Source organism: Lygodium microphyllum, chromosome 2 (assembly GCF_053477565.2).
Source record: "Lygodium microphyllum isolate KBCC chromosome 2, Lygodium_microphyllum_v1.1.10, whole genome shotgun sequence".
Taxonomy (NCBI): Eukaryota; Viridiplantae; Streptophyta; class Polypodiopsida; order Schizaeales; family Lygodiaceae; genus Lygodium; species Lygodium microphyllum.
In genome coordinates, this window is record NC_141136.1 from 68448740 (window position 1) to 68475845 (window position 27106).

Consider the following 27106-nt stretch of genomic DNA (forward strand, 5'->3'; position numbering starts at 1 on the left):
CCCCGTATATCCTAAAAAACAATGAATACCCTTGTGGTTGGTGGATGGCAAAAGATCCACTATCACCTTGATCTTTCTAGACTTAAGGAGAGTTCAAGGTGGGTGGTATCTCAAGGGATTCAGGGAGAGTTGACAATGTGGACATGAGTCAAAGGCTAATCAAAGTTTCTCAAGCTGTTCCTCCCAGAACTAGAGTGGACACAAAGGCAATACTTTAGTCAAATAATTTGTTGTTATTTCTCAATAATAATGGTGCGCATAAATGTAACCACTTGGTTTGAAAAATCTTGTGGTGGTTTGTAACTCATGTAGGCAAATTCTAGATGATAACACTCTTGCAGACGGGGGGGGGGGGGGGGTTTCGGAAGGAACATTCCCTCATGTGATGGGATTGAATCTGATTATTGCATGATGACTCTATGCCAATTAATATGAGTTCAAACATAAGTTTAGTATCAACAAAAGATAACATTAAACAGTGTAAATTGAGTACTGGGTAAGGAAAGCAACATTAGTCAAAGTATTTTATCCTTAGTAGGATCATTAAAATTCCATTTTTCCTTGTGTTAAGTAGATTGTGCCATCCTAAATCATCTATAAAGGAGGGCTATTAAGACAAACCTAGGTTAAGATCCATTGAAAGAATTAGATCCAAGATAAGATCCTAGATAAATGTAAGGTTCACAACACTCATCTAGATAGAAATAAATTGCTTGAAGGTAGGAATAAAATGATAGGACCATCCCATGGTTGCCGAAAATGAAAGGAATATATAGTTGGTCCCAACTGGCTTAGTAGTTAAATTGACCTAGCAGGTTTATAAGCCTACCCTTGTTTTAGTTATTGAAATAATAGTCGAGGGAAGTAATATCCTCCAACAAAAGTGATGTTTTTTCCTCCTTCTTAACAAGGTGCAACCTTTCTACAAAGAACCAAAAGTTATGATATGATAAAAAGATCAATACGATAAAGATGTAAAGGGATAGGAAGATCAATGTGATAAAGATGTAAAGGGATCATATATAAGTAAGGAAGTCCCTTTCCTAGATCCATATCTAGAGAGAGGCTATTTGTAGCATTACAAATCATGAAGTTAAACACTCAGACCTTAAAAATGGACTACAATTTCAAAAAACCATTATGATCCTTAGCTCCCAAGTAATGGAGTTGGAGACCCAAGGTTCTTAAGGGAAAATATCAAATTTCATGGAAGGATATTAGGAAAAATTGAAGGATCACAGTCTTCAAGGGGCCAATACCTTTTCCTAAATTTCATGGCAATAGGACCTCAAGTTGGAAAGTCGATACAACTCCCTAATTCACATAGATTGTGTCTCAAGGATTGTTCGATGCATTTAGAATGGAATGTTTGTGATTCTGTTTTTTAATTAGAATCTATATCAATCATCTTGAATTTGGATATGCTCTAGGCCTCTCCTAAGGCTAGTCACGAGAGCCCTTCACCAATGGGCTATTCTTGTTTACTATCAATACTAGGAGCAATTCCAGACATAAGAGGTCCCTTCGTAAGAATTAGACATTAGGTAGGATACAAAAGGGTGCCAAGGGGATTTGGTCATAAATCCCTTAGGCACCTAGGACATGAGAGGTCTCTCCGTAAGAATTAGACATTAGGTAGGATACAAAAGAGTGCCAAGGGGATTTGGTCATAAATCCCTTAGGCACCTAGGACTAGTCTAATCCCTTGTGAGCTCATGATGGTTCTCTCAAAAGGCCTTCATGCTAGAGCTAAGGGCAGATTGGTACTATCATATTTGAGTGTAGTCCTATGCAAATGGTTGAACTAATGTAATAAAGTTATCCATTTTGAAGAAAGAGTTCTTTTTTTTAAAGGATTGGCTTCAAATTGTTTTTATGTTGTGTGACTAAATTACATGAACTGACCCTTCTGCCTCATGTGTTAATTAAGGAATCTATTTTTTCGTATTGAATAAAATGTGCTAAGCAATTAGACAATTAAGAAATGCCGTCACAAAAAGAGAAGCAAGAGGGCACATCCCCAATAGATTCGAGTGGTCTCAGTGAGTCGAGAGATTTCCCCCAAAACAATAGATTAAGAGCAAGAAGGAAGGTTCGAAAATGGTGATTATCATAGAAAGATTATCTTAGAATCCAACCTCGTGTCATTTTAAGGGGGTCGTGGTGAGATTTTGCCTTATGGGTAGAGAGGTCGACATGTTAGCTTCCCCTTGTTTCTCACTCTCTTTGAACCAAGTGTGATACAAGTCCACTTGAGTTGATGTTGATTTTCACAAGTAGCTACCTATGACCGATGCTACTTAAACTTTTAGGCGACCTTAGAGTTATTTAGGAACCTTATTTTTAGGTTGATCCTCGTAGGAATGGGGTCATCCTTCCCCTATAAGGTAGACTCAAGTGATCCTAGGTAGCAAAATCGACAATATTCCAAAAAGGAATTCTTAATGGCATTGCCTAGGTGGGGCTATCGAAATCATGTTGTCAAGGGTGAGTCAAATAGGCACGTTATATTAGGGAAAGTCCATAGAGATAGTGGTGATGTTGACCTGGAGTAGCACGCTATTTGCAATGCAATCTGTTGTACTAGGGGTTCTACCAAGTGCTTATTATCATATATGCAATGGGCTATAAAGGCAATCAAAGTGTCAAATACTTATTCAATAAACTATGTTATCTTGCTTTCACCCTTTAAGACTTCCTTGTTGGCACCTTATGTCAAGATCTTGTCCTTCTATTTTTCCTTTCCTATTATCAAGCCTTTCATCATCAAGAATGTAGGATGCCTAACTCCTCCTTTCTTACTTTGAGCCTTTGTGATAGCACTGAAATGAATTGAGCATGAATCTTCATTGGGCATTGACGAAAAAATTGTCTTACTAGTCTAAGCTTTTCATATAAGGAAATTTAGATACATACAATAGCATTGAAAGCATTAATCTTCCTAGGGCATTGACAGAAGAGTTGTTGTACTAGTCAAAGCTTTCTATATAAGGCAATTCAAATACATACGAGGCTTTGCTATCTTTTTTATCTCACTGCTCAGGGAATCTAGATGCTTTATGGTCGGGCTAGTTGCAATATGGTAAGCCCTTTTCTCTTGTAGTCATACCATACCTCTACGACATCCCATCGAAGCACCATTATAGGAATGGGTCCATAGTCCATATGAGAAAATTGCTTCCTTATTTATCATAGATCATGTAAAGCTTGGTGTAAATGTCTTCCTCATTAGGCTCCACAATGTAGCAGGTAGGGACATCACTTGTAGGATATGTGAGATAATATCCTAGGGATCCTTATATGCATAAAGTGATTATTTCTATCCTAGGGATCCTTATATGCATGAAGTGTTTATTTCTATTCTAGAGATGCTTGCTATGCTTAAAGGGTTGATCTTTATTCTAGGGACACTTGATCTATGCTTGGGATGGGACCAAAAGTGCTTAGGGAGAAGTTCAAGCACCTTACCCTATCCTAATGTCTGCATGCCTTCCTATCCCCTCTCAGATTGAATGAAGGGGAGGAAATTTCTAGGAGAGTATGAAGCTCTAACACTTTGATTTCCTTAATAGCCTAGTGCGTAGGATAACAAACACTTGGTAGACAACTTGCCAATTTTTTAAAACAATTGGCTAATAAGGATACTTGCTCCAACTCCAATGTTTGTACACATAATTTAGATTTTGTAAATCCTACATCTCTCCAAACCATTCAGCATGACTGGTCATATGATTCGATACACTTGAATCAATGTCCCATACACCATCAAGTTTCCCCTTTCCTGTAATAGCATTCATCATATGCTACATAACAAATAGATACTCATTTTAGTCTTCATTTTGTTGTGAAGACAATGCATAGTTTCCTTATTGAAAGTTACCGCTATGGATATCATCCTTCTTAGCATAACAATGGATTGCAATATGAAATGTTTTGCCACAATATGACAAACAATAACAGAATTGATAGAACCTCTATTTTACATTCTACCTCTTCCTCTAAAGCTTTCCTTATCTCTAAAGTTTCTACATCCTTCTGAAACATGCATTTCACTGAATTGCCGATTTAATCTATTTGGCTAGTTATCACACTAGCACGTCCCATGCCATGACCTCTTGAAGACAATCTACCACGTCCCTTCCTAAAATTGAGTAAAATGCTTGGACATGTTCAGCACTTCTTTCAAATGATTCACCGTGCATGTTGATCTCTTTAGTGATCATGAGAGAGACCGACTCATCAAAAACTAGAAATGGCTTCTATGCATATATAGAAGTGATAAATGATTTCCAAGGCTTGTCATTATTGAGGCCACCCAAAGTAGATGAAATCAAATCATCATCATTAGGCATTGCAGCAACAGCTACTAAGGCATTTGCAATGCTTCTCACTTTCAAAGCATACACATTTGCAAACATTTCCCTTTCTTTAAAGTATTCAACTCTTGCTTGAGTTGAATCTTTCATGCCTTTGTATCTACTAAAAATATGCTCTAAAAAATTATCCAAGATACACATTAAGTTTTTGCATTTTTATATGTCCCATCATAGTATTATCAATGATTACAACTAGCCAATATATCACCTAAATTTTGTCTTTTGCATTCCATTCTTTCCATGCCTTTAATTCTTTTGGAGCTCGCAAGATTACTTAGCTCTCGCTCCTTTTCTTCACCTAAAACAAAATCATAGAGGCCTTTTCCAATGAGGAAGTTTGTTATACGAAACTTCCATGATGGATAGTTGCTTTTATTTAGTTTCTCAATGATGGGGTTTCCACTATTCTCTGTCATTATCATAAAATTGATACAAAACAATAAGCAAGTATTTTGCAACCGTTCACAACAAGTATACAACAATACACAAGAAAGTCTTTTTCACTAGACTGCTCAACTGTACATGTAATCTACAACCTGTTAGTAGATAAAACTTGTATTTCCTTCTAGAAAGATAGACACCTCAAAACTTACAAATTCAAAATCTATAACATGTGTACCCTCATTTGATCAACACAATCAAACTTGTAGTATATCCTAAAACTGCTATCCGCAATCCTACAAGTCTAAAATGGGGCTCAAAATGTGCTCAAATGACCAAAAAAGGTGCAAGAAAGCCTAAAATGGCTTATTTGCGGAATATATAGTGCCTCCTTGCACACCAAATCTCAGAGCAATATGAGATTTTTACCTGGCCCTACTTCTGGTGCCTCCATAGGCATTAGCTAAGAGAAAGAGTGGAAGAATGGGAGAGCTTCGTACAGTTGCTTGCTTGCTTAAATCCTTACTTTTTTCCCTTCACTTCAGCCTTTAAAACCAGACTCTCTCAATGGCCCCGAGCCTAACTCCTCCTTTCTTACTTTGAGCCCTGGTGATAACAGTGAAATAAATTGAGCATGAATCTTCATTGGGCATTGATTACTAGTCTAAGATTTCCACACAATGAAATTTAGATACATACAATAGCATTGAAATGAATTGAGCATTAATCTTCCTAAGGCATTGCGAAAGAATTGCCTTACTAGTCAAAGCTTTACATATAAGTCAATTCAAATATATATGAGGCTTTGCTATCTTTTTCATCTCGCTTCTCAAGGCATCTACATGCTTTGTGGTTGGGCTAGCCACAATATGGTAAAGCCATTTTCTCTTGCAATCATCCCATACCTCTACCACGCGTCCCATCCAAGCACCATTATAGGAATGGGTATGTAGTCCATATGAGAACTTTGCTTCCTTATTTATCATCGATCATGTAAAGCTAAGTTGCAAAGCTCCATGATAGCTTGACTAGTTTTGGGTGAAGTCTGGCTAAGCAACGCACCAAGCGAAAGAGAAAGTTGGAAAAAAGCACCAAAAAGGTTAACTGTTTTTGCGTTATCAAAGAACTCTGATTAATATGCCCCTACTGGCACTTCTAATCACATCTTAAATTAGCGAGTTGCTTAAAGAAGTTTATATTTGCAGACACCGACAGTTTACTAGCTCGACTTCTTTCTTCTCTCTCGTTTGAATGTTTTCAGGCAGTTCTTGCATTCCACTTCATACTGCAGCCACGATCGGATGTCATCAGGTAACACATGTTTCAGTGTCGCTTAAATGGAAGCTTCTTGATTATAAATTCTGGTTGTTTTCATTGGTAATCGCTTAAATGGAAGCCTCTTGATTATGTATTCCGGTGCACATAGAGCTTTAGCATGACTGATGCATATGCAGACTCCTGGTTCTTGATGATAATGATGATGATTAAATTTCTCTGGAAATGGTAATCGCTTAAGTGGAAGCCTCTTGGTTATGTATTCTGGTCGTTTTCATTGATAATCCTTTAAATGGAAACCTCTGGTGCACATAGAGTTTTAGCATGCAATGATGCATTTGTGATAAACCTTTGCTATGGAGTCTGGAATCACGAATTTGGCAGCACGTAATATTTTTCGATATTGGTAGTCCATACTTATTATATGCATGTACCTGCCCTGTCATTCTTGGGGTGTCTGCATGTTAAAAAGGAATTGGATGAAAAGGAGGCAGCATGTTATAGTTGTCTGTAGATGTTTTTGTTTGAGACACTGACCAGAGAGAAAACAATGGCTATGGCGATACAGACATGCCGAAAACAACGTATGATGCTACAATGCTGTTAACAATCATGTATGAATCGGTAAATGGTTACTGTGAGTAAGAGAATCAGTTTCATTCATTTGAGCCCTAGGATTTATTCACAGCTCACAGTGCATTTGCTTCAAGTTGTCTTTTTATGTAACCAGTTTGTGTATCTGGTGTAGCTCATTTTCTATTGACAGATAGTCTACACTGTGTTACCATGGAAGAAGCAAAAGAGTAATAATAACTTTCATATGAATAATCATTATCCGAAGTAAGGGGTAAAACATGATGTTTGAAGGCTCTATTTTTGGCTATATTGATATATAAATGTTGTCCAGTTGATGATTAATCATGACATAAAATAAGGGTAGAACAGGTATAATGCTAGGCTCTTGACAATGATATGTAAATGAGACTCAAGTCTACACTCAGGTTGGACTGTTTGAATTGAAGTGGGCGTCCTTTACTTTTAACTGCTGATACAAATGGATAAATTGAAGATGGACTTTCAACATTACTGGCAATATTGTTAGTGTTTAGATGAAATGAAATGGATGGATAGTTGAAAAGGGAGGTACAAAGCTAACTTATTGAGCCAAAGGCTCACTGCATATGAGGAAGGAGCCTGGACAGGCCTTTGTTGCTTGTGGTGTAGGCTGTTTGGGGTGAAGGAACTGTCAATGACTCTGTGACGTAGCAAGATGAGTGTGTTGTACTCAGACCGATCCCTGAGAATGAACAGCCAGCCAGCACTTGAGTGTTGTATTGCCTCTCAAACCTGTGTTTAGTGCCCAATCAGCTGCAGAACTACAAAATGCAGCAATCTGGAGCTGAATGATGATGTAGCAGGCAGCAGAACCTGCGCAACCAGCGGCATGGCAGCAGGAGACCGGAAAATGCAGCTGTCTTGGGCTGTCTTGGCGCAGCAAGAGGCTGCATTTGATGGCTGGGCAGGTCTGGATAGGAGCATCTGTGATGTAGTGCAATGTTGCTTGGAGCCATCTTGCACAACAAACTCCTGCTTGGCAGCTTGGCAGCAGCATGGACAGGCTTGAGGCATTCCTTGGGCAGCAGATGAAGTTGTCTGGGCAGCAAACAATAGATGAAGTCACCTTGGGAGCAGCATGGACAGGCTGTAGACATCCCCCTGGCAGTAGATGAAATCAATGGGGCAGCAAAGTACAGTTCGCCTATCTCTTGGGTATGTGGAGGATGATGAAGAGTGTCACAAGACCAGGGATGGCATGAAGGTTGAAAGGATGGCGATTAGGATGATGAGAGTTGGGGATGAAGATTGGTGATAAAAGTGGCAATGAAGAGGATAAAAGGGGCCCTGTCCTCTAGAATTTTGTCCTATTGAGACTTCTTGAGTTTTGTGCGGTTGAAACCAGCCTTCCTCCTCAGATAGGGTGGTACTAATCTGATTTAACACTATTTATAGCAAGTAATTGATTCACATAAATTGAAATGCATACTTTACCACTTTAATCTTGGACAATGGATAGCCTGTTGGCCCCAAAATTGGTGCCCCTTGCGGTATCTATTTAGCTTTTATTGCAAACGGTTGGAGTATAACCGAGATTCTTTGATCCCCTCCGCTAATCCAAGTGCCTCTTGCTGTCAAAATTGACCAACAAGCCTTCAAACTAATTTGTCCCTTGGTTTTCTTAGGGAATTGGCCTTTACCCAGCTCCATGCTAGACAAATTTGGCCCCAAATTGACATTGGTTGGATTGGCCTCTTGAATCTCTTTGAAATTCTAATTTCAGTTGCTGGAATTCAAGTCTGGGCCCTTAATTTTGAGCATGCATCCTGAGGTGGTTGTCAAACCCTAAATTTTGCCAAAAATTAGGGGTTTCAGCAAAGATTTTCCAATATCTCCACCTTTGATGACTCAAAACTGTTGGAAAATGTTGACGGGAGTTGAGAAATAGTTGTATGATAAGAGAGAAATTTCAAACTTCCATCGCTGTTGGCCGAATATGATGTTGTTGGGCTGAAACAATCCTTAAATTATTGTCACCTACTTTTGTTGTCTCTTCAAAGCATGCCATCAGCTCTTGGAGAGTCTCTTGCTGGCAAGAAATGGCTTGCGAATTGTTGTAGCAGTTACGACAGCCTTCACTCTTTCTCTCTCAGCTTGCATAAGGCTGGAATGATTCTCTCTCTCTCTCTCTTTCTCCCCCCAACCTCAAAAACGTCTTGCCCACTTGCATGGGTAAGTTTTGCCAAGTGGTAGCCTTCTAATTCCATTTTTTAGCATTGTTCAACTTATTAAATTGATTTTGAGAATATTAAATTTAAAAATTAATTTAAGAATTATTCTAGTATCCAAAAAAATAATTCTACAGTCCAACATTACTTATGACAACTTTTACCAATGTTCACTTTTGCCCATCTTAGGTTTTGGATTGTCAACATGCCCAAATTAACTTGCACTTCATATGTACAGCTCACATGTGTACAACTTAATTATGTAAAAGAAAAGCAATAAAAATAGACATCCGTGTGGCAAACTTCCCCCTTAAACTTTGTAATCGTCCTTGATTTCATTGTAATGTGACAAGAGCAAAAGTTCTTAATGGGAAAAGCATAAGACATCATAGTCAAATAATATTGGCATGATTGGTGCTCCACCATGCTCATGCCAAACGGATATGCTGAAATATTCAACCAACATAATTCACAAAAATGAACCACAACTGTTGTTGGAACCATATGGGATTCATTCAAAAACTATAAATGAAGATTGTTTAGACCATGGAAACATATTCAAACACAAACTAAGCGTAAATTGTACTTATATATCGAGTGGCATCACATGACATTCAGATGCAATATATATTAATTGAAAATCATTGACAACCAATGCCCATTGATAACCAATGCAAATGTATAGCCAGAAAAAAAACTATGTCCATTTGCACACCAACTACAATGAATTGTACACTTAATAGTGACTTGGTGGCAAACATATTGTCAGTAAACAATACCTTGGATGCAAACTAAGTACATCTGAGAGCCATTATATACATGAGATGTCCATCACTAGAGGAGTGGAAGTACTATCTCCCCCTTGGGCATCAGATGGTCCTCTAGACCTCTCACTCTATTGAACCTGAAGAAGCCCGATTTAAAGTTGAGTTAAATTGACATGCATTGAGGTAATGGTGCAACAATTCAGGATGGTTTGCCAAGCCACCCTATGCCATCCATTTCACATCCATTGGTGAATAATTTTGAAACTTCTCCAAGGGGCATCTAGAAACATACCTCTAACCTTTTTCTTCTTATGTGCTAAGATCTAATCATGTACCAAAATCTCATTCGACTCCTTAACCTCTAGTTGAATTTCAGCAGATACATCCTCTAGCACAATCACATGAAATTTTTTAACAAACTAACATGAAAAGCACTGTGTATCTTCAGCTGTGGAGGCAATCTTCAGCCTATACATCACATCACTTACTTTTCCAACACTTGGAAGGAATGCGTATTCAGCTTAGGATACAAATGCTCTTTGCCTTTTATATTTTTCAGCCTTGCCTTTTCAAAACACAACAATATCCAATAGCCCTTTTCAAACTCTAATGCATGTCCTTGGTGATTAGCTACTCTCTTTTGCTTCTCTTGAGACCTTTGAAGCATTTGCTTGACCATTTGATAAGCCAGATTCATACTCTCAACATACTTATCAGCCTGAAAGATCTTATTCTAAAGGTGTGCAAAATTGATGGGACTTTCTGTTCACTTGCCACAATCTCAAAGGGAGCCTTTCGAGCGGAACTAGGCAGCATGTTATTGTAGGCAGACTTGACCAATGGCAAGAATTATTCTCGTTGTGGCTTATGCTTTGAAACATAGCACCTCAAGAGATCCAACATTGTGGAGTTTGCTTTCTTCAACTGCCCATCGGTTTGCAGATGGAAGGATGATGAAAATTTAAGTATATTATCCATATTCTCAAACAGTCCCTTCCAAAACAAACTAGTTATCTCTGGGTGTTGATAGCAAACAATTGACTATTGCATGCGAAAATATTGAAATATACATTGCATAAAATCTTTTCCATATGATCAACCTTGATCTTCTTGCCAACATGTATAAAATGAGCCTGCTTGCCGAACTTGCATATGATACTCTGTATCCTATCGTTCGTAGTAGGTGCCCTTGAAACTTGGAAGATCAAAGATAAATCCAATCCATAGCAATGCTTTGCCAAGGCCGATGAGGATTAGGCAAAGGGTGCAACAACCTTGGAATCTTTTGCCTATCATGCTTGACTTTTTGACACACAGTGCATGTGCATACAAATTGCTTTGTATCATGTCTCAAATCTTGCCAATAAAAAAAAGCTCCATTGCGTTGACCGTGGCATCAATGCCTCTGTGTCTTGCATACAGAGGAGCATGGCTTTTAATCATAACTTTAGGCCTCTATTACTTTCTGACACATAACAGCCATACATCATGAGAAAGCCATCTAGAAGCACATATTGCTCATGCCTTTGGCCATTACAAAGCTGATCATAAACATTTCCAAAGTTTGAATCAGTAGCATATTGCTCTTTCATGGCATCCAACTTAGTGTCATATACCATAGTAATTGCCAAAATTTGAGGCTTTCTAGATAATGCATCAGCCACCATGTTTTTCTTACCATCCATATGCACAATTTGAAAGTGGCATATAGAGAGGAAATTTGCCCATCTCATATGCTTCTCAAATAACTTAGTCAGTGTAAGAAAATAGCATAGAATTTGATGATCAAACTGTACCGTGAAATCTATACCAAGAAGATAGTGTTTCCATGTAGATAGTACACGAAGTACAAGAAGCAATTCTTTCTCATAAACCTATAAATTCTCACGATGGAAAACACGACTCTCATAGGCAAGCATACATCCATCCTGTATTAAAATAGCCCCTATGCTGTTATCACACACATCACATTGCACCACAAATGACTTGTTAAGATCTAGCAACACAATCAATGGATTTGAAGCCATCTTTTCCTTTAGCATATCAAATGCTGGGTACACCTTTATTTTCCAAAGCATGTAATGGAGAAGCGATTTCAATAAAATGATGAATTTACTATGTGTAGTGTGAACAAAGTTGCAAGAAAGATGGACCCCATGTCATAGTTGGATTCAACCGTGTATGATTTAGCATACTAGATGTTGTATGGAGATGTATGAAAAGCCATTTCATACTTGGCCATTTTTTGGGTTTTTTAAAAATGGCTTTTGACTGGTCAAAACTACCACTTTTTGCCTAGGAAGTTTTTTCTTGCAGTTATGTGTCACAAAGCAATTGCATGTCAATCTAAAGGTCACAAAGTAGTTAATGTAATTGAAGTTATGTGGCACAAAGCAATTATGTGTCACAAAGTAGAGTCCCATGTTATGTGTCAACTACTTTGTGACATATAACTGCCATTTGTTATCAACTATGCCCCATGTACATTCTCCAATTGTGGCCATGAACGTATAGCTTCAATCTTAGTAGGGTCCATATGTACACAATCAGCTGATACAATGTGTCCCAAAAAGTGAATCTCATGTAATGTGAAAAGTTATCTTAGGCACATTGTCAAGCCTAATGTGAATCTAATGATAGCCACTTTTCAAGACTATATGATTGAAAATGGTAGACCCTTGCAATCTATCCGTAACATCATCAATCCTAGGAATCGGAAAGTGATTCTTGATCGTGATCTTATTCAAGGCTGTGTAGTCACTGCATATATTCCATGGACCATCATTTTTTTTAATCAACACTGGGGAGTAGTAGGGAGATGAGCTGCACTGAATCAGCCCCTTTTCCAATAGCTCATTAACTTGGGTTCATAATCTAGTTTAAAAGGCGCTACTTAACACTATTACCCATGCAAACTGAGAAAACGTTTTTTGGACGTGGTCTCAGCCATTTAGTCAGTTTACAGCCTGGAAGAGAGAGGAAAGGAGCTGCCGGTCCATTTTTTGATTAGAAAACAGCAGAATACTACAGGTGATAGCCATTTGGAGGCCTCAAGAGACACGTGACAGCAAGAGAATCAATATGTGGGGCTGGCGATTGCATCAGCCAGCTGGTGACAGCAGTTTTTGGCTTCTTTGGCAATGTGTGACAGCTCCTGAGGCAGATTTGATAGGCAACAGCCATTTTGGAGGGTTCTCCGCGAAGAATCTCTAACTTTTCTTTCTCTCTAGGATTCTCTCACTTCCTCTAGCCCATTCTTAGAAGGTCTCAGCTTATCTCAGCCATTTGGAGCAGATGTCAACCAGGTTTGGTGGACAATATGAGGATTTTTGCTGTAAACCCTAATTAGGGTTTAGCAGATACCTTGAGATGCGTGCCACCAGTAGAAGGCATTGTACATTGGAATCAACACATGCAATTTGTGGTATTGTCAACGATTTCAGATACCAACCATTGTGAATTTGGGGTAACATTTGGCCATTTGGGGTTCAATTAGAGCAAGTCTTAGGTGAAATTTAATTTGCAATTTTCCGAATTTGTATACTGATTATTGCAATAGTAGAGGGCCTTTGGATCATTTGAGGAGATAGTGGAATCTTGGCCTGTAATCAATCCATTAGCAATTGAAGATAAAGAAATACTAAAAGGGGTACTAGTTTTAGGGCCAACAGGATATCCATTGTCCAAGATTTTGAAGGTAAAGTGTGCATTTGAGTTTATGTTTATTTACTAATTGTTGTAATTAAGTGCTTGATTTGGGAATTACTACCCTATCCAAGAAGGAAGGTTGGTTTCATGGTTCCATTGCCGGGATACCACTCAATCCCTTGATAAAGTGTGCATTTCAGTTTATATTTATTTTCTAATTGTTGTAATTAAGTGCTTGATCCGGAAGTTACCACCCCATCGGAGAAGGAAGGACGGTTTCATGGTTCCATTGCCAGGATACCACTCAATCCCTTGATTTGGTGAGGTACCTGATTGCAAGCCAAAGCTCTGTATTAGTGTTGATTTTTGTGGTCAGCTGAGTAATTCACCAAGATGTCTTCATACAGTGAGATGGAATCAAGTAGTGATGATGCCTCTCAGTATGGACATTCACATGGGGAAGAAGAAAATGCAATGCCTAATCTTGGGCAAGGCTCAGACCATGGACCGACCACAAGCTGAAAATGTTGCTGTTGGGCAAGATGTAGGGCCTTCAAGGCATAATAAGGCTGATGACCAGCAAAGTGAAGAGGAATTTGATGACTAGTTCAAGAATCAGATGAGGATAGCAGCAAATCTCTTTATTGAATTGGCAAGGGATTCTCAGTTCACTTCATTTCTAAATGCTCCAAAGAACGACAAGGGAAAAAAGAAGAAGTCATTTTCTACACCTTTGGGTTAGCAAAGTGCACCGAAGATAATGTCAAAGCTTTCACATGAAGCTCTAAAGGAGGCCAATGAAGCAAAATAGTCGGTACCTGTGGGGCAAGTAATGCAAATCCAAGGCCATCATGGAAGTTGCAATCCAATGGATTTTGGATAATCAAGCATGCATGCTATGATGGCGCAGGGATGATACTTTGGTGGTAGTACAAATTTTCATGTTGTGGTTGGATAGGAATCACATATGGGAATGTATGGCACAAATCCCTGTGGTATGTAGCAGCCAATGTATGGTGTGCAAGGCCCAATGTATGCGGGTATGGCTAGAAAAAAAAATATGCGAAACCCTATATATGGTAGCATTGGCTTGATGCTTGGGGCACAAAGTAGCATGTTTGGTAATGCATCTATACCCCCAAATGTTTATGGGGCTCAAGGAATGAGTGTTGATTATATATTTGGTGTTGGTCTTGATGTAAATTCAGCAAACGCAGCAATTAGTGTATGACAACTTGACACCCAAAGGGGCAACAAAAGATTGTGATGAGGGTGGAAAAGCAATGAAGTTTGAGTTCTTCAATGGTGTATAGGATAGGCTGAAAGCTTTGACTTTCATTCAACAGTTTTATGCAGCCTATTCAAGGGGAAACTTCACCGAATCCTCAAAGATTCGAAAGGCAACCACTTTTTTGAAGGGGAATGCATTGGAGTGGTGGTTTACACTTTTGATGAAAGGTAGAGCACCATCAACATGGGTACAATTCAAACAAATGTTTGCATTAGATTGGTTGACAAGTACCTTGAGGTGGACAAATAGCTTGGAACAAGCTTGATGCTAAGGAATGCATAAATTTGGAGCAATATAATAAGAAGTTTTACGATGCGTTGCTGCCCATCACTTCTTATTGCCTCGTATCCCTTCATGAGCAAGTGGAAAAATATGTTTGTGGGTTGCCTAAAGGAATTAGGGATTTTTGCATAAAATCTGTTGTATCTAGCATGTCTCAGCTCATAGAAACTGTCACTACAGTTGATGCTTTGTTGTGTGGGAAGGATTCGAGCTTCCTAGAGAGTGGGGAGAAGTTGAATAAAAAGTTGTTTAAGGCCAAGAAAAGGGGCAAATCTGAAAATCGGCCTAAAAAGAGGCCAAAACAGCAAAGAAAGGGCTCGAAAACATTGGCACAACATAGGGAATTAATGGCTGCAAATAAATGCTTTGTTTGTGAACAAGAGGGTCATGTTGCAAGGGACTGCTACTAATCAAATGTGCAAGGTTGTGTAGCACATGTGATGCACGTTGGTAGTTATTCCATGGTAATAGGTCAAGGACCTCGAGGATGCAATGGATGTCAAAGGTAAAAGTTGCGATAATCTATGCCAACTAGGCTTTGGTGGTCAGTTGGTGTGAGTTTTGACCCTAGAACAATTGTTTGGCCAATAAGTGTCAGTGGTGATACTAGGGACTCGAGGTTGGGGACTACTCCAGGTTGCAAATGGCCTAGTTAATTTGATTATGGATGGGCACATTTAATTTTAGGCAAGGTTAAAAGGGCTGAAATTAATTTTTACAATTATTTAATTTTGAAAATTAATTTAATGGTTGGATAATGTTGAAAATTGGGTTTAGAAGGTTGTCACTTGCTATAATTATCCATGCAAATTGAGAGAACGTTTTTTAGATCTAGTCTCAGTCTTTCAGCTAGTTTACAACTTGGGGGAGAGAGAAGGAGCTGTCGGTCCATTTTCTATTCAGAAAACAACAGAATATTGCAGGTGACAACCTTTTGGATGCCTCAAAAGGCAGGTGACAACAGGAGAATCATTATCTGGGATTGGCGATTGCATTAGCAAGCCAGGAATAGTACTTTTTGGCTTCCTTGGCAATGTGTGATAGTTCCTAGGGCAAATTTGATAGGCAGTAGCCTTTTTGTGAAGAATCTTTGGATTTTCGCTTTGTGGCATTCTCTCACTTTCTCCAGCCCATTCTCAAAAGATCTCAGCTTATCTCAGCCCATGCCACTAGTAGAAGGCATTGTACACCGAAATCAGTACCTGCAATTAGTGGTATTGTTAGGGATTTTAGATGCCAATCCATACATTGTGAATTTGGAGCAGCATTTAGCCATTTGGGGTCCAATTAGAGCAAGTCCTAGGAGAAATTTAGGGGGCAATTTGCCCAATTTGTATGTTGATTATTGGAACAGCAGAAGGGTTTTGGATTAGTCGAGGGGATAGTGGAATCTTGGCTTGTAATCAATCCATTAGCAATTGAAGATAAAGACATATTGAAAGGGGTGCTAGTTTTGGGGCCAATAGGGTGTCCACTGTCCAAGATTTTGAAGGTAAAGTGTGCATTTCAGTTTATGTTTATTTACTAATTGCTGTAGTTAAGTGCTTGATTAGGGAATTACCACCCTATCCGAGAGGGAAGGCTAGTTGCACTTTCAGGTGGTAGCTGCCTTGGTAATGACTATAAGAAGCAATCGATATACTCTCTCAAAAATGCGATATGATCTTTGTCTAACTTAGACAGGTTTGCCACAGTTTCATTATTGCCTTTATCTTTTGCAAACACTAAGTAAGCTGAAAGGTGATGTTTCATTACTTTGAAAATAACAAAAGCAAATAAAATAGGAAGAGATTCCCCTTTCAGCTTTACATTGAAAATATGTGCTTTGCCCTTCTATTAAAGAGTATTTATTTGTCAATACACCACAACCCTCCAGAGATGCTATGAAAAAGCCTTTGCTGTCCATGTAACTCTGAAATTTGTGACCAAAGCTTTCCAATGATGGGTGTGATAGGCATTGCCTTGCAATTTGGTGTCTCGTACCTATCTACTCCAAGTAGCTGATGTATCCTAGCAATGGAACCATGAAACCAGCCCTCCTCTGATATGGTGGTAGATGACCTGATTTAACACTAATCACAGCAAGTAAGTAAATCAAGCATTTGAAACAAATGTCACCACATTAATCTTGGGTCGTTGATACCTAATTGACCCAGAACTAGTATCCCTCATGGTATTTCTTTAACTTGTATTGCCTTGAATTTGTAGTACACTGAGATATAGTCTGATTTCTTTACGATTCCTATGCTCCAGGCTGTCACAACTGACCAGCAGCATCATGATCCAATTCGCCCCTTGATTCTGATACAAATTGAGCCTAATTTGGATCGAGAACACTTGCATGTGGCTTGAATGTGGATGTGCAATCACCTTTAGATCTATTACAAATTTTGTAATTGCAGTAGTTGCTCTGATCACTGGGCTTTCAATTAATGGGCATGCTTCCCAAGGTGGTGGTGAAACCTAAAATTTTGCAAACAACTAGGGTTTTGATAGCAAATACACGTTGTTCACCTCCAATATGTTAGTACGCTAAAAATTTAATAGAGGAGAGGGAAAAATCAGTGAAGAGGGACTCTTTCAAGCGGTGACACCTTGAAGATAATTTATAGCAGTTGTTGGTAGTCATTGAATTGGAGTCCTTTGGTACTTCAAGGTAAATCCACATGTCCTCTTGGAGCTCTCTTGAATATTATGCTAGTCAGCATAAAATGTGGTACGATCTTGGGCCGTTTTAGTGTTTTTTCGAGCAATTGCAAACATTTCTTGCAAATTGTGTAGAAAGTTAACTATAGACTGCATCTTTATCCCCTCCAGCCTTTGTGGCAATCGGTGGTTTCGGCTCATAACCGTACGTAAGCATAAACGGGCCATAACCAATAGCTAAATGCTTAGCATTATTATAAGCAAACTCAATCTGAGAAAGAAAACACTCCCAATTAGATTGTCTACAAGAGACATATACACGAAGAATATTCTCTATCATTTGATTCGTCCGTTCGGTCTATCCATTGGTTTTAAGATGTTCAGAGGATGGCATGGATAATTAAGTTTCCAGTGTTTGAAAAACGGTTTGCCAAAAATAGCCAGTGAACTTAGGATCCCAATCTTTGACTATTTCGTCGAGCAAACCATAAAGTCTATAGAGGTATTTGACAAGGAAACGAGCCAACTTGTCGCTTTTCACGGTCATCACTTTTCACGGTCATCTTTGTGGGAATGAATCGAGCCATTTATGTCAATTGATCAACCACAATCTAGATTGTGTCATAACCTCGATTTTGTATAGGGTAATCCTACTACAAAATCCATAGAAATGCTACTCCATTTTCTATCGGGAATTTGTAAGGGATGCAACATCCTCGCTTGTCTATGCCATTGAGCTTCATTAAGCTAACATTGTGGACACTAACGCATATAAGACTTCACCATAGTCTTAATATGCGACTAATAAAAGTAGAGAGTAACCAAGGCATGTATGCTAGGATGTTCAACGCTCACAGCATATCGTGATACTCGCACAATTTTTTTTTGCGGATATTCTAATTATCGAGTGCATACACTTTAGGTATCCGCTATGCCAAAGCTTCTTGGGCTACTGGATCTCTCTTGAACTAGTCGCCAAACCTTACCATAGTGAAGACAAATAATTAACCGGACGCTATACAAATAATTATGCGATACTTTAAGCGCATGAATGACCACCAATAATTCCTTCTCTTAGGTGGTATAACGTGTTTGGGCGTTGGTAAGTAAAACAGTGTACAAATATTTTACATGTTCCTCCAACGACTTACTATAAATAAGAATGTCGTAAAGGAAAACAACCATTCATTTTCTAAGATACGAAGGAAATAAATAAGTCATTATCTATTGGAAAGTTGCCGAAGCATTTGTCAATCCAAAAGATAGGACAAAAAATTGATAATGTTTATACCGTGTTGGAAATGCAATTTTTGCAACATCATTCGAAGCTATCCGTATCTGATGATAATTGGACCTAAGATCGATTTTGGTGTAATATCGTGTACCACAAAGCCGATCTATATGGTCATTCATCCTAGGCAATAGATATTTATTCTTGATAGTCACCTTATCAAGACCTTTGTAATCAATACAAAAATGCATCGTGCTATTTTTTTTTTTAGCGAGAAGGATGTGTGCAACCCATGGGGATTTACTCGGCTCAATAAAACCCTTAGCTAAATAGTCTTGGAGTTGCCTAGCTATCTCATCCTCCTCTTTCGTGCTAAACCGATAAGGTTGTTGTGAGATGGGATGGCTACTAGGCAACGTATCAATCCTATGATCTAAGATTTTGCAAGACGGCGAAAGTTCATTAAGTAGCTTGGACAAAAAGACGTCAACATACCCATGTAATATTGGATGCAAATACACACTAATATTTGAATTCAAATTAAGATTATGACTAAAAAGAAATTGAATTACATTGAGAATCAAACGATTGATCTTTTTCAACAAAATAAATATTAGTAACACACTGTAGGGTTGTCCATGTATCAAACATGATAAATTCCATCAATAGATATCGTGTGGAGCCGCAATCTCTGTACAAAGTGAGAAGAAATAAAATTATGAGTAGAACCGTTACCAAATAAAATTTTAACCTCTTAGCCATTTGCATATATAGTGACCTTGAGAAGATCATGTAGGTCAATAACAATTTTATTAGTGGAACTACTATTGCTATTACTAGTATTAACAAAACCATCTTTGAATAAAATCTCGGAAGATATATGAAACAAACCTTTCTTCTTGAAGAGGGTAGTAAAACTTGATCAAGTACTTAATTATAGTAATTAATAAATAAACATAAACTAAAATGCATACATTACCATATCAATCTTGGACAATAGATACCCGGTTGACCCCAAAATTGGTGCCTCTTTCGGTATTTTTGTAACTTTAATTGCTAATGGATTGAGTATAAGTTGAGATTCCACAGTCTCCTTTGCTGATCCAAAAGCCTCTTGCTATACAAACAATCAATAAGCAATTTAGGCTCATTGCCCCTTGATTTTCACCTAAGACTTGCACAAATGGGACCGCCAATTGGTCAAATGTTGCTCCAATTCACAATGGATGGCCTGGCATTTGAAATCCTTGTCAATTCCACGAATTTTAGGTGTTGATTTCAGTGTATGATGCCTTCCCTTGTTAGCACGGGTCCGAAGGTAGCTGCTAAACCCTAATTTCTGCAAAAATTTAGGGTTTACAATAGAGATCCCTCTGCAGTCCACCAAATTTTGCTGAGATTTGCTCAAAATGGTCGAGAAATATTGAGATCTCCTAAGAAGGGTTGGAGAAGGTAAGAGAAAGCCAAGATGAAAGAGAAATCTGATTTTCTTGGTGAGAAAACCCTAAAATATGCCTTTTGCCTGCTCCAGCCTGCATTTAATGCAATCACCTATTGCCAGACGCCTCCAAAATGTTGTTACCTGATCAGCAATGCTTTGCCATCCCTTGGAAGGTGTCTCCTTGCTGTCACCTGTGTATTGAGACCCCCAAATGGCTGTCCTCTACAGCAAATTGTTGTTCTCAGATCAGAAAATGGACCAACAGCTCTCTCTCTCTCTCTCTCTCTCCCCACAGACTGTAAATTGACTAAATGGCTAAGACCCAGCCACCAAAAGCATTTTCGTAGTTTGTATGGGTATTTTTGCCAAGTGGTAATGTTCTAAACCCATTTTTCAGCATTATCCAAATATTTAATTAATTTTCAAAATTAATTAATCCTAAAAATTAAATGTGCCTATCCATAATTTAATTGGCTAGGCTATTTGTAACCTGGAGTGGTCCCCAATCCTTGTTGACCCTTAGATTGGGATTAATTAATTAATTAATGATAGTCCCTATGTCACCACTGACACTTATTGGCTAAACAATTGTCCGAAAATTAACACCAACTAACCATAAAAACCCATTTGGCATAACTTATCACAACTTTCTCCTTTGATACCCTCTGTATCCTTGGGCTCCTTAGTGTGTTAATATCAAATAATTGCCATGTGCTAAACAACCTTGCACATTTGATTAATAACTTAATCAAATATTATCGGTAAGATTAAAGCATCTCATAATTTTACGTCCATGTGACAATATACTTAGAGCTTCAAGCATATTTATTGAAGTCTTAAAGAGATAGACTTCGCTTTTTTGTTCTAGGGACACTCATGATTATCGAGAAACTCCGAAGACGGTTGATGAGTTACTGCTAGGGTAGCTTACTTCTTTGACTTAAAGGTTGAGGCAACTTGATGGGCTCCCCTCATCGATTGGTTGCCCCTACTTGCAGCCAAAGTATATCAAATTTTTTTGCATACTTGTAGATGTCCTTGAGCAAATGAAGTGGATTGCAGAGAATCTCATTCTAGTAGTCTAGCAGCAATCCAAAAAGGTATCTCATGTATAGCAACACTTGAGGATCGGCCAAGGCCTTCGTTTTATTCAAAAAATGTTTAAACTCCTGTGAATATGCATTCAAGCTCTTTTTCCCTTTATAAAGCTCAAATAATTTTTGAAAATTTTCAATCCAATCATCGGTCATGAAATGTTTCTAAAAAATGGATTGAAAATCAACCCACGTCAACGACTTGGGGCGTAGGCCTGCCCACCAAGCATGCACCTTCCCATATAGCATGTGATTTGTATCTGCTTGATATATTGGACATCACCTAATTGATACAAATCAAAATATGCTATCCATTTGGCCAACTATAAATCGAGGTTCATCTCATTCCACTCCTTTTCCCCTTTGAAGGGATCTAGTTGGAATTGAAGAGGCAATATCCTCATGGCTATGGGCACAAATGGAAAATGGAGAGTGCGCAGCTCAGTCAATTGCTACTGCATTTCTTTAACTTGAGCTTGGAGAATCACCACGAGGGACTAAATTTCTATTGGATTTGAAAGAAAAAGAGGCTTCGGGATGGTGCCCGTGTGTGTTTGGGCTGGAGAATGACCGATGGGCTGCCTCCATGTGTCGAGGTTCAATGGAAACGGGTGCATTAAAAGGAGATAGCTCATGAGAAACCATGATATTGATAAGAGAAAGACGTAGAGAGAAGAAATGAAATTTCGGAGAGAGAGATATATATGGTAGTTTGGAGATAAAGGAACGTGAGAGAGGAGAGTAGAAGCAGCAGAAATAGTTTGCATTTTGCATTTAATGTAGAATTGGATCGGTTTTTAAAAATAAAATTTAGATAAATATAATTCAAATAATGGCAAGCAGGGGGGTAGTTTTAGTGAAAGAGGTCTGTTACCAAGACGTCTTTTTATAAAAAGAGAAGAAATATCACGATCCATAATTGATTCTTCTTTCCTCTCCAAAAAAGAAATTTTAAATGTGGCTAAGGAATAGTTTATCCATGCTCATCAAACGGTGACCTGTCCTCTATGTCCACTATCCTAGAAGGGAATCAATCCCTTGATGATGTGCCAATTAGAAAGTCATCCCCTCCCCCCTTTCTTTCCAAAAACCCAAAAACAAACTCCTGACTTGGGGGGAGAAGTCATGACTCTCGTTAGATCCCTTGTCGGTCTATTTTTCTCTCTCTGCCTTTGCCTATCGTTCCAAGGGGACAATTGTTCCTATATCTTGTACACTAGCACACAACCAACAGCTCCCTATCCAACCAATAAAATCTCTCTCTCTCTCTCTCTCTCTCTCTCTCTCTCTCTCTCTCTCTCTCTAATTTTTTCTCAACATGAACAAGTCTAATACTTCTCTCTCCACGACAGACAGTCTATCTCTTTCTCTCTCCACAATTTCTCCAAATAGCAACAATAAAAATTTATTGTAACAATAATTGTAAGGTTAGCATTAAAACTAAGAATAACACTAACGTAAATATTACATGTTAACATTTAATGTCGCATTAACATTAAAATTTATTATAAATCCGAATAGTGATGCTTATTTGGGCTACAAGATTTCGGCTTCCAATGATGGTCTACCATAGCCTTGGAGTGACAGCTCCTTAGACACCAATATTCAAAACCATTGAAAATCCTTGTGCACAAGGATCGCCCCAACATAAAACCCAAGCACAAGTACAAAGCAAGAAGCACACCTTTCTTTTGTATCCACCACCTGCAATCCATGCCCTTTGTGCACACCCCTCTTGCTAGCAGTGTCCCATACCACCCTTAACGAGATAAAGGTGTACTTGTTAGGCATGAACCATCACGGTTCCATGAGCTATTGTGGTTTTGTGCACGTCATCTAATCTCGCACCCAATCGGAGGTTGATGCTCTAATACTAATGAAATGTCCCCCCTAAGGTCCAACGTGCACACGAGAACCGATGTAAGCCAAACTCGTCACGAAAGGGATTGGACATCAAACTCACCTCCCAACCATAGAGCCGAACAGGCTCACCCCCGGGCCTAGGAGCTAGTAACACTCTAAGTCACAACCACATCCCAAGGGTTGGTGTCCCATACCACCATCCCAATGTATAGATGCGTTGGCCAACGAGCCAAGAATCCAAAAGTGGTGATCCCACAATGAATGTGCATAATAGGGCCTTGAGTCCTATAAATAGGACTCAACTGCCCTGACCCCGAAGTGTCCTTAGTGCATTTCCACTAAGTCACTTCATGACCATTGTGACCAATGCTACTAGTGTCCATCCGGATGTCCAAGGACATAACACTCCTCTTCTGTCATCGCTTCTCATTGAGGTGAAGAAGGAACTTGCTGCCACTATCTTGTTGTGCACGCATAATCTATTGTTGCTTGTTCCAAGTTGATCTGGTAGCCCACAGAATGCGCACAGCAGTAGTCGCCGTGGCTGGATGAAACCTTAGTCAACCCAAAACTGCCCCAAACCAGCTTGCATGGCAGTTTCCCTCTCCATCTAGCAAGTGGCACAACTTCTAACACAAGAATCAACCTCTAGACTTAATTTTCAGCAATTAATTTATGGCTGGAGTTCTTACTTTCATTAGCCTTAGTCTAGAGATTAATTTTTCTCTCTCTCTAGCCCGAACAACACCACAAGTCATTTTTCAAGGCACTTGTAATATCTTAGACCAAGACTATTACCAGATGCCCACAAGTACTTGCTCAACATAACTTATGAAAACTTTTACCAATGTTTCCCACTTTCCATCTTAGGTATTGGATTGTCACCGTACCTAATTTAACTTGCACTTCACATGTGCAACTCACACGTGCACAACGTAATTATGCTAAAGTATAAATTCACGTTCCATTACACAGACTCACCATGGAGACCCAGATCGGTACTAGTATGGATTAGAAGAACACTCTATGATCAGAGAGAGATGTTTCACAAGGGAATACTTTATCTTTTGTGGAGTATGAGTTTGGTTCTCCACATTCACCTTGGTCCTTCACATTTCCTGCCTTTCCCTGCCACTTTCAATGCACATTTAGACCCCTTCACATTTAATGTAGAACCACACATTAGATCTACCATATGTTATCTAGTCTTAGCACACCTTGTCTTTGATGCATGTTTAGGCTTTAGGCCATCATTAGACACTCAAAGGTGTGCCACTTTACACCCCAGTGCTTTGTTGTTGGGAATGCCACCCTTGCACTAACCACCTCCCCTATATCTACAAGTGTGTCACTCTGTTCTTTGATCCAATTGTATGCGGAATTTCCCTCCAACATACTATACCGCCCTCCCTGGTTGCTCAAAAGAACAAACCCCCCTCTTGTGTTGATGAGTCCTCTTCTTCATTGAAGGACATAGGGAGCAGAAATGGACTACCTACACATTGAAACATAGTTCCACGCTCCCCAATTAATCCTAAACACGGACCACGTTGTGATCCCAGAGATCTGTCTTCTTCATTGAAGGAAAAAGGGAGTGGTAAAGTGAAAACATCAAAAAGACCCTTCTGGCATTAATTGCCCAAAAAGAATGTTTTGGACATTTTGCCAGAAACCTGGCCATGTAGAAAACATTTATGCTCAAAGGCGAAGGGTATTAGTCCCATACCTAAAATTAAGCCTTGCACAGCTATGGGTATTCTGCCCATACCAAAGCTGAATCCAATCCCAATCCCACCACCAACCTCAGCCCCTTTTTGCAGTGGCAATTTCCACTCCAACATGGTTGAGAAAGGGTCTTCCTTAGGGAGTGAGTGCAGTTTCTCCACCCCTAGTATCTGCGTTCATTAGTGGTTGGCCAATGGATTCTGGATCTCCTTCTCATTTAGTGCCTTAGGGCATATCTGACTAGTTTGGTCACTTCTTCCCATTAGGCTAGTTTCTTAGGAGTCCTAGGTGCTCCTTAGGAACTTTAGGCTAGCTACATTTCGTTTGGCTACCATAGGCTTGTCCTTTCACATTTTTTCAAGTCTTCCATTGCACCCTTAGTTACTTTTTCATTTACTTCCGCTGCATCTATGCTCACACTTTTATTTTTCTCTTTAGCATAGTACGATGTGCATCTCAATATGAAACATCTGGTGTGCGGGTTTCTTTTCTGATACTTACATGTTGGGTTTTCTATTTCACTTCAGGACCAACATTGCAGGTATTTACAGGTCCTAACTGGGCTAAAGGTTTGTTGGACTAACATTGTGGGTATGGGCTAAAGGTTTGTTGGACTAACATTGTGGGTATGGGCTAAAGGTTTGTTGGACTAGCATTTTGCTCAAAATAGGATTTTGCTTCTTGATCTGGACCTGCAGATTTCCACATACCTCGTTTCTGGAGCCAAGAAGTCAAGGAAGCCTTAAAGATCAGTGCGAAACCTTATCTTGATTTAGATCAGATGCTAGACAGAGCGCACATGTTATGTTAACAGACATCTTGAAACTTTTGATTGCATTACAGAGACAAGTTGACCTCACAGACAAGAAGAAAGCTTATCCAGATTAGGATCTGAAAACTTAAGCTACTATAAATATTTTTTATCAGTTGGAACTTGGTACTCTTTTTCCTTGACGTTACATTGCAGATGTCTACTGAAATCTTTTAAGCAGTTGATTGCTCCTCGATTTCATGATCTTATTTAGGAATCTAGCAAATTTCTGTAAACTGAGATTGAATTGTTGCTTTAGGGAGTATTATCCATCTTTGGCTTTTTTTAAATTTTGGCAATTGGTCAATCTAATTCAGGTGGAATAAGTGGGGCATTAAGCAGAACAGGTTATGATTGATTACACTTCACATAAAGGCCAAAAAACTCCCAGATTTGGAGTTACAATTGAGAATCAAGTAAAACGATGGCTCTTGAGGGTGTACATGTCCAAGCAAGCATGGTCCTTCATTGTTATGGTCGTAATTTGAAGATGCCTGAAAGATCTTGGCCTAATTCTAAAATGGGATTCATATTACCGTTCCGAAATATATCACTGAAAGGAAAGAATGACAACCGATGCAAGAGGGGGAGCTACTTACATCATGAAACAAAGTGTCAATATCGACATGAAGAAGTGCTAACTAGACGTATTTTGCTCTCAATCTTGAGGGCTGTATTGTTTGATCCAGTTCTCTTAGATTGTGCAAGAGCTGATGATGGAAACCGTTTCCCTGTATATGCTCTTGGAAGAGTTCCAATTGAAATAGTTATGCAAGGATCACCTTTTACTGCAAGAGTGTTAAGGCCAAGGAATTCTATACAGAGTGATGATGAACCGGAAGAGGTATTAACAGCTAAGCTGAGAGTACGTCGGCAGAAGGCATCTGCCTTCCATGTCTTTGTTAATCTACCCACTGCCAATGAAGAAACACCACTTACTTGCTCAGAATTTGCTGGTGTATTTTATCATGAACCCAGAAGGGTCAAAAATCGAAGCCTTGAATTTCAAGGGATCAGTTATCGCATTGGTATTACTGATGTTATCAGAGACCTGGGTTTGGTAGACCAGCCAGATATTCTGGTAACTTTTGTTCCTACAGGAATCGATAAAGGGGAACCTGTGGTAATTGAAGACTTGTATATGACTCTGGAGTAATCGTTTTTGTCCATCCTCATCCCCACATTTGAACAAACTGTGTGAAAGTGCTTGGAGCCATGAACTTTGGAATATCAGCTGGTATGTATACAATATATGTGTAATATACCTATATAACACACGTGTGTGTGTGTGTGTGTGTGAAACTCAAGATCCCTTAAGAAGCCTTGTGCTGATCCTTAGGTGCAAGTTGTGTATTAATAATCTAGCATTATATGAGCACACACCTTGAGGCATTCATTGGAGAGAGTATTCACCCATGGTTTCTGAATAAGGTCTTCGTGATTCAATTTTTGCATCTTGACAGATGTACCCTATGGCAGAATATCTTTTCCA

General features: G+C 39.0%; 1 protein-coding gene across 2 annotated transcripts; it reads left to right on the top strand.

The window, feature by feature from the left end:
* The first annotated feature begins 5688 nt into the window (after positions 1–5688).
* On the top strand, positions 5689–26876 carry LOC148039854 (uncharacterized). Of its 2 annotated transcripts, none has more exons than XM_087694638.1 (3): positions 5689–5856; positions 6019–6068; positions 25932–26876. In XM_087694638.1, exon 3 carries the CDS (start codon positions 26039–26041, stop codon positions 26768–26770), a length of 732 nt encoding a protein of 243 aa, XP_087550764.1. In that variant the 5' UTR covers positions 5689–5856; positions 6019–6068; positions 25932–26038; the 3' UTR covers positions 26771–26876. The 2 variants fall into 2 exon arrangements, with proteins under 2 accessions (XP_087550764.1, XP_087550756.1); XM_087694630.1 differs by having other exon boundaries at positions 5690–5856; positions 5963–6068.
* The last annotated feature ends 230 nt before the right edge of the window (positions 26877–27106 follow it).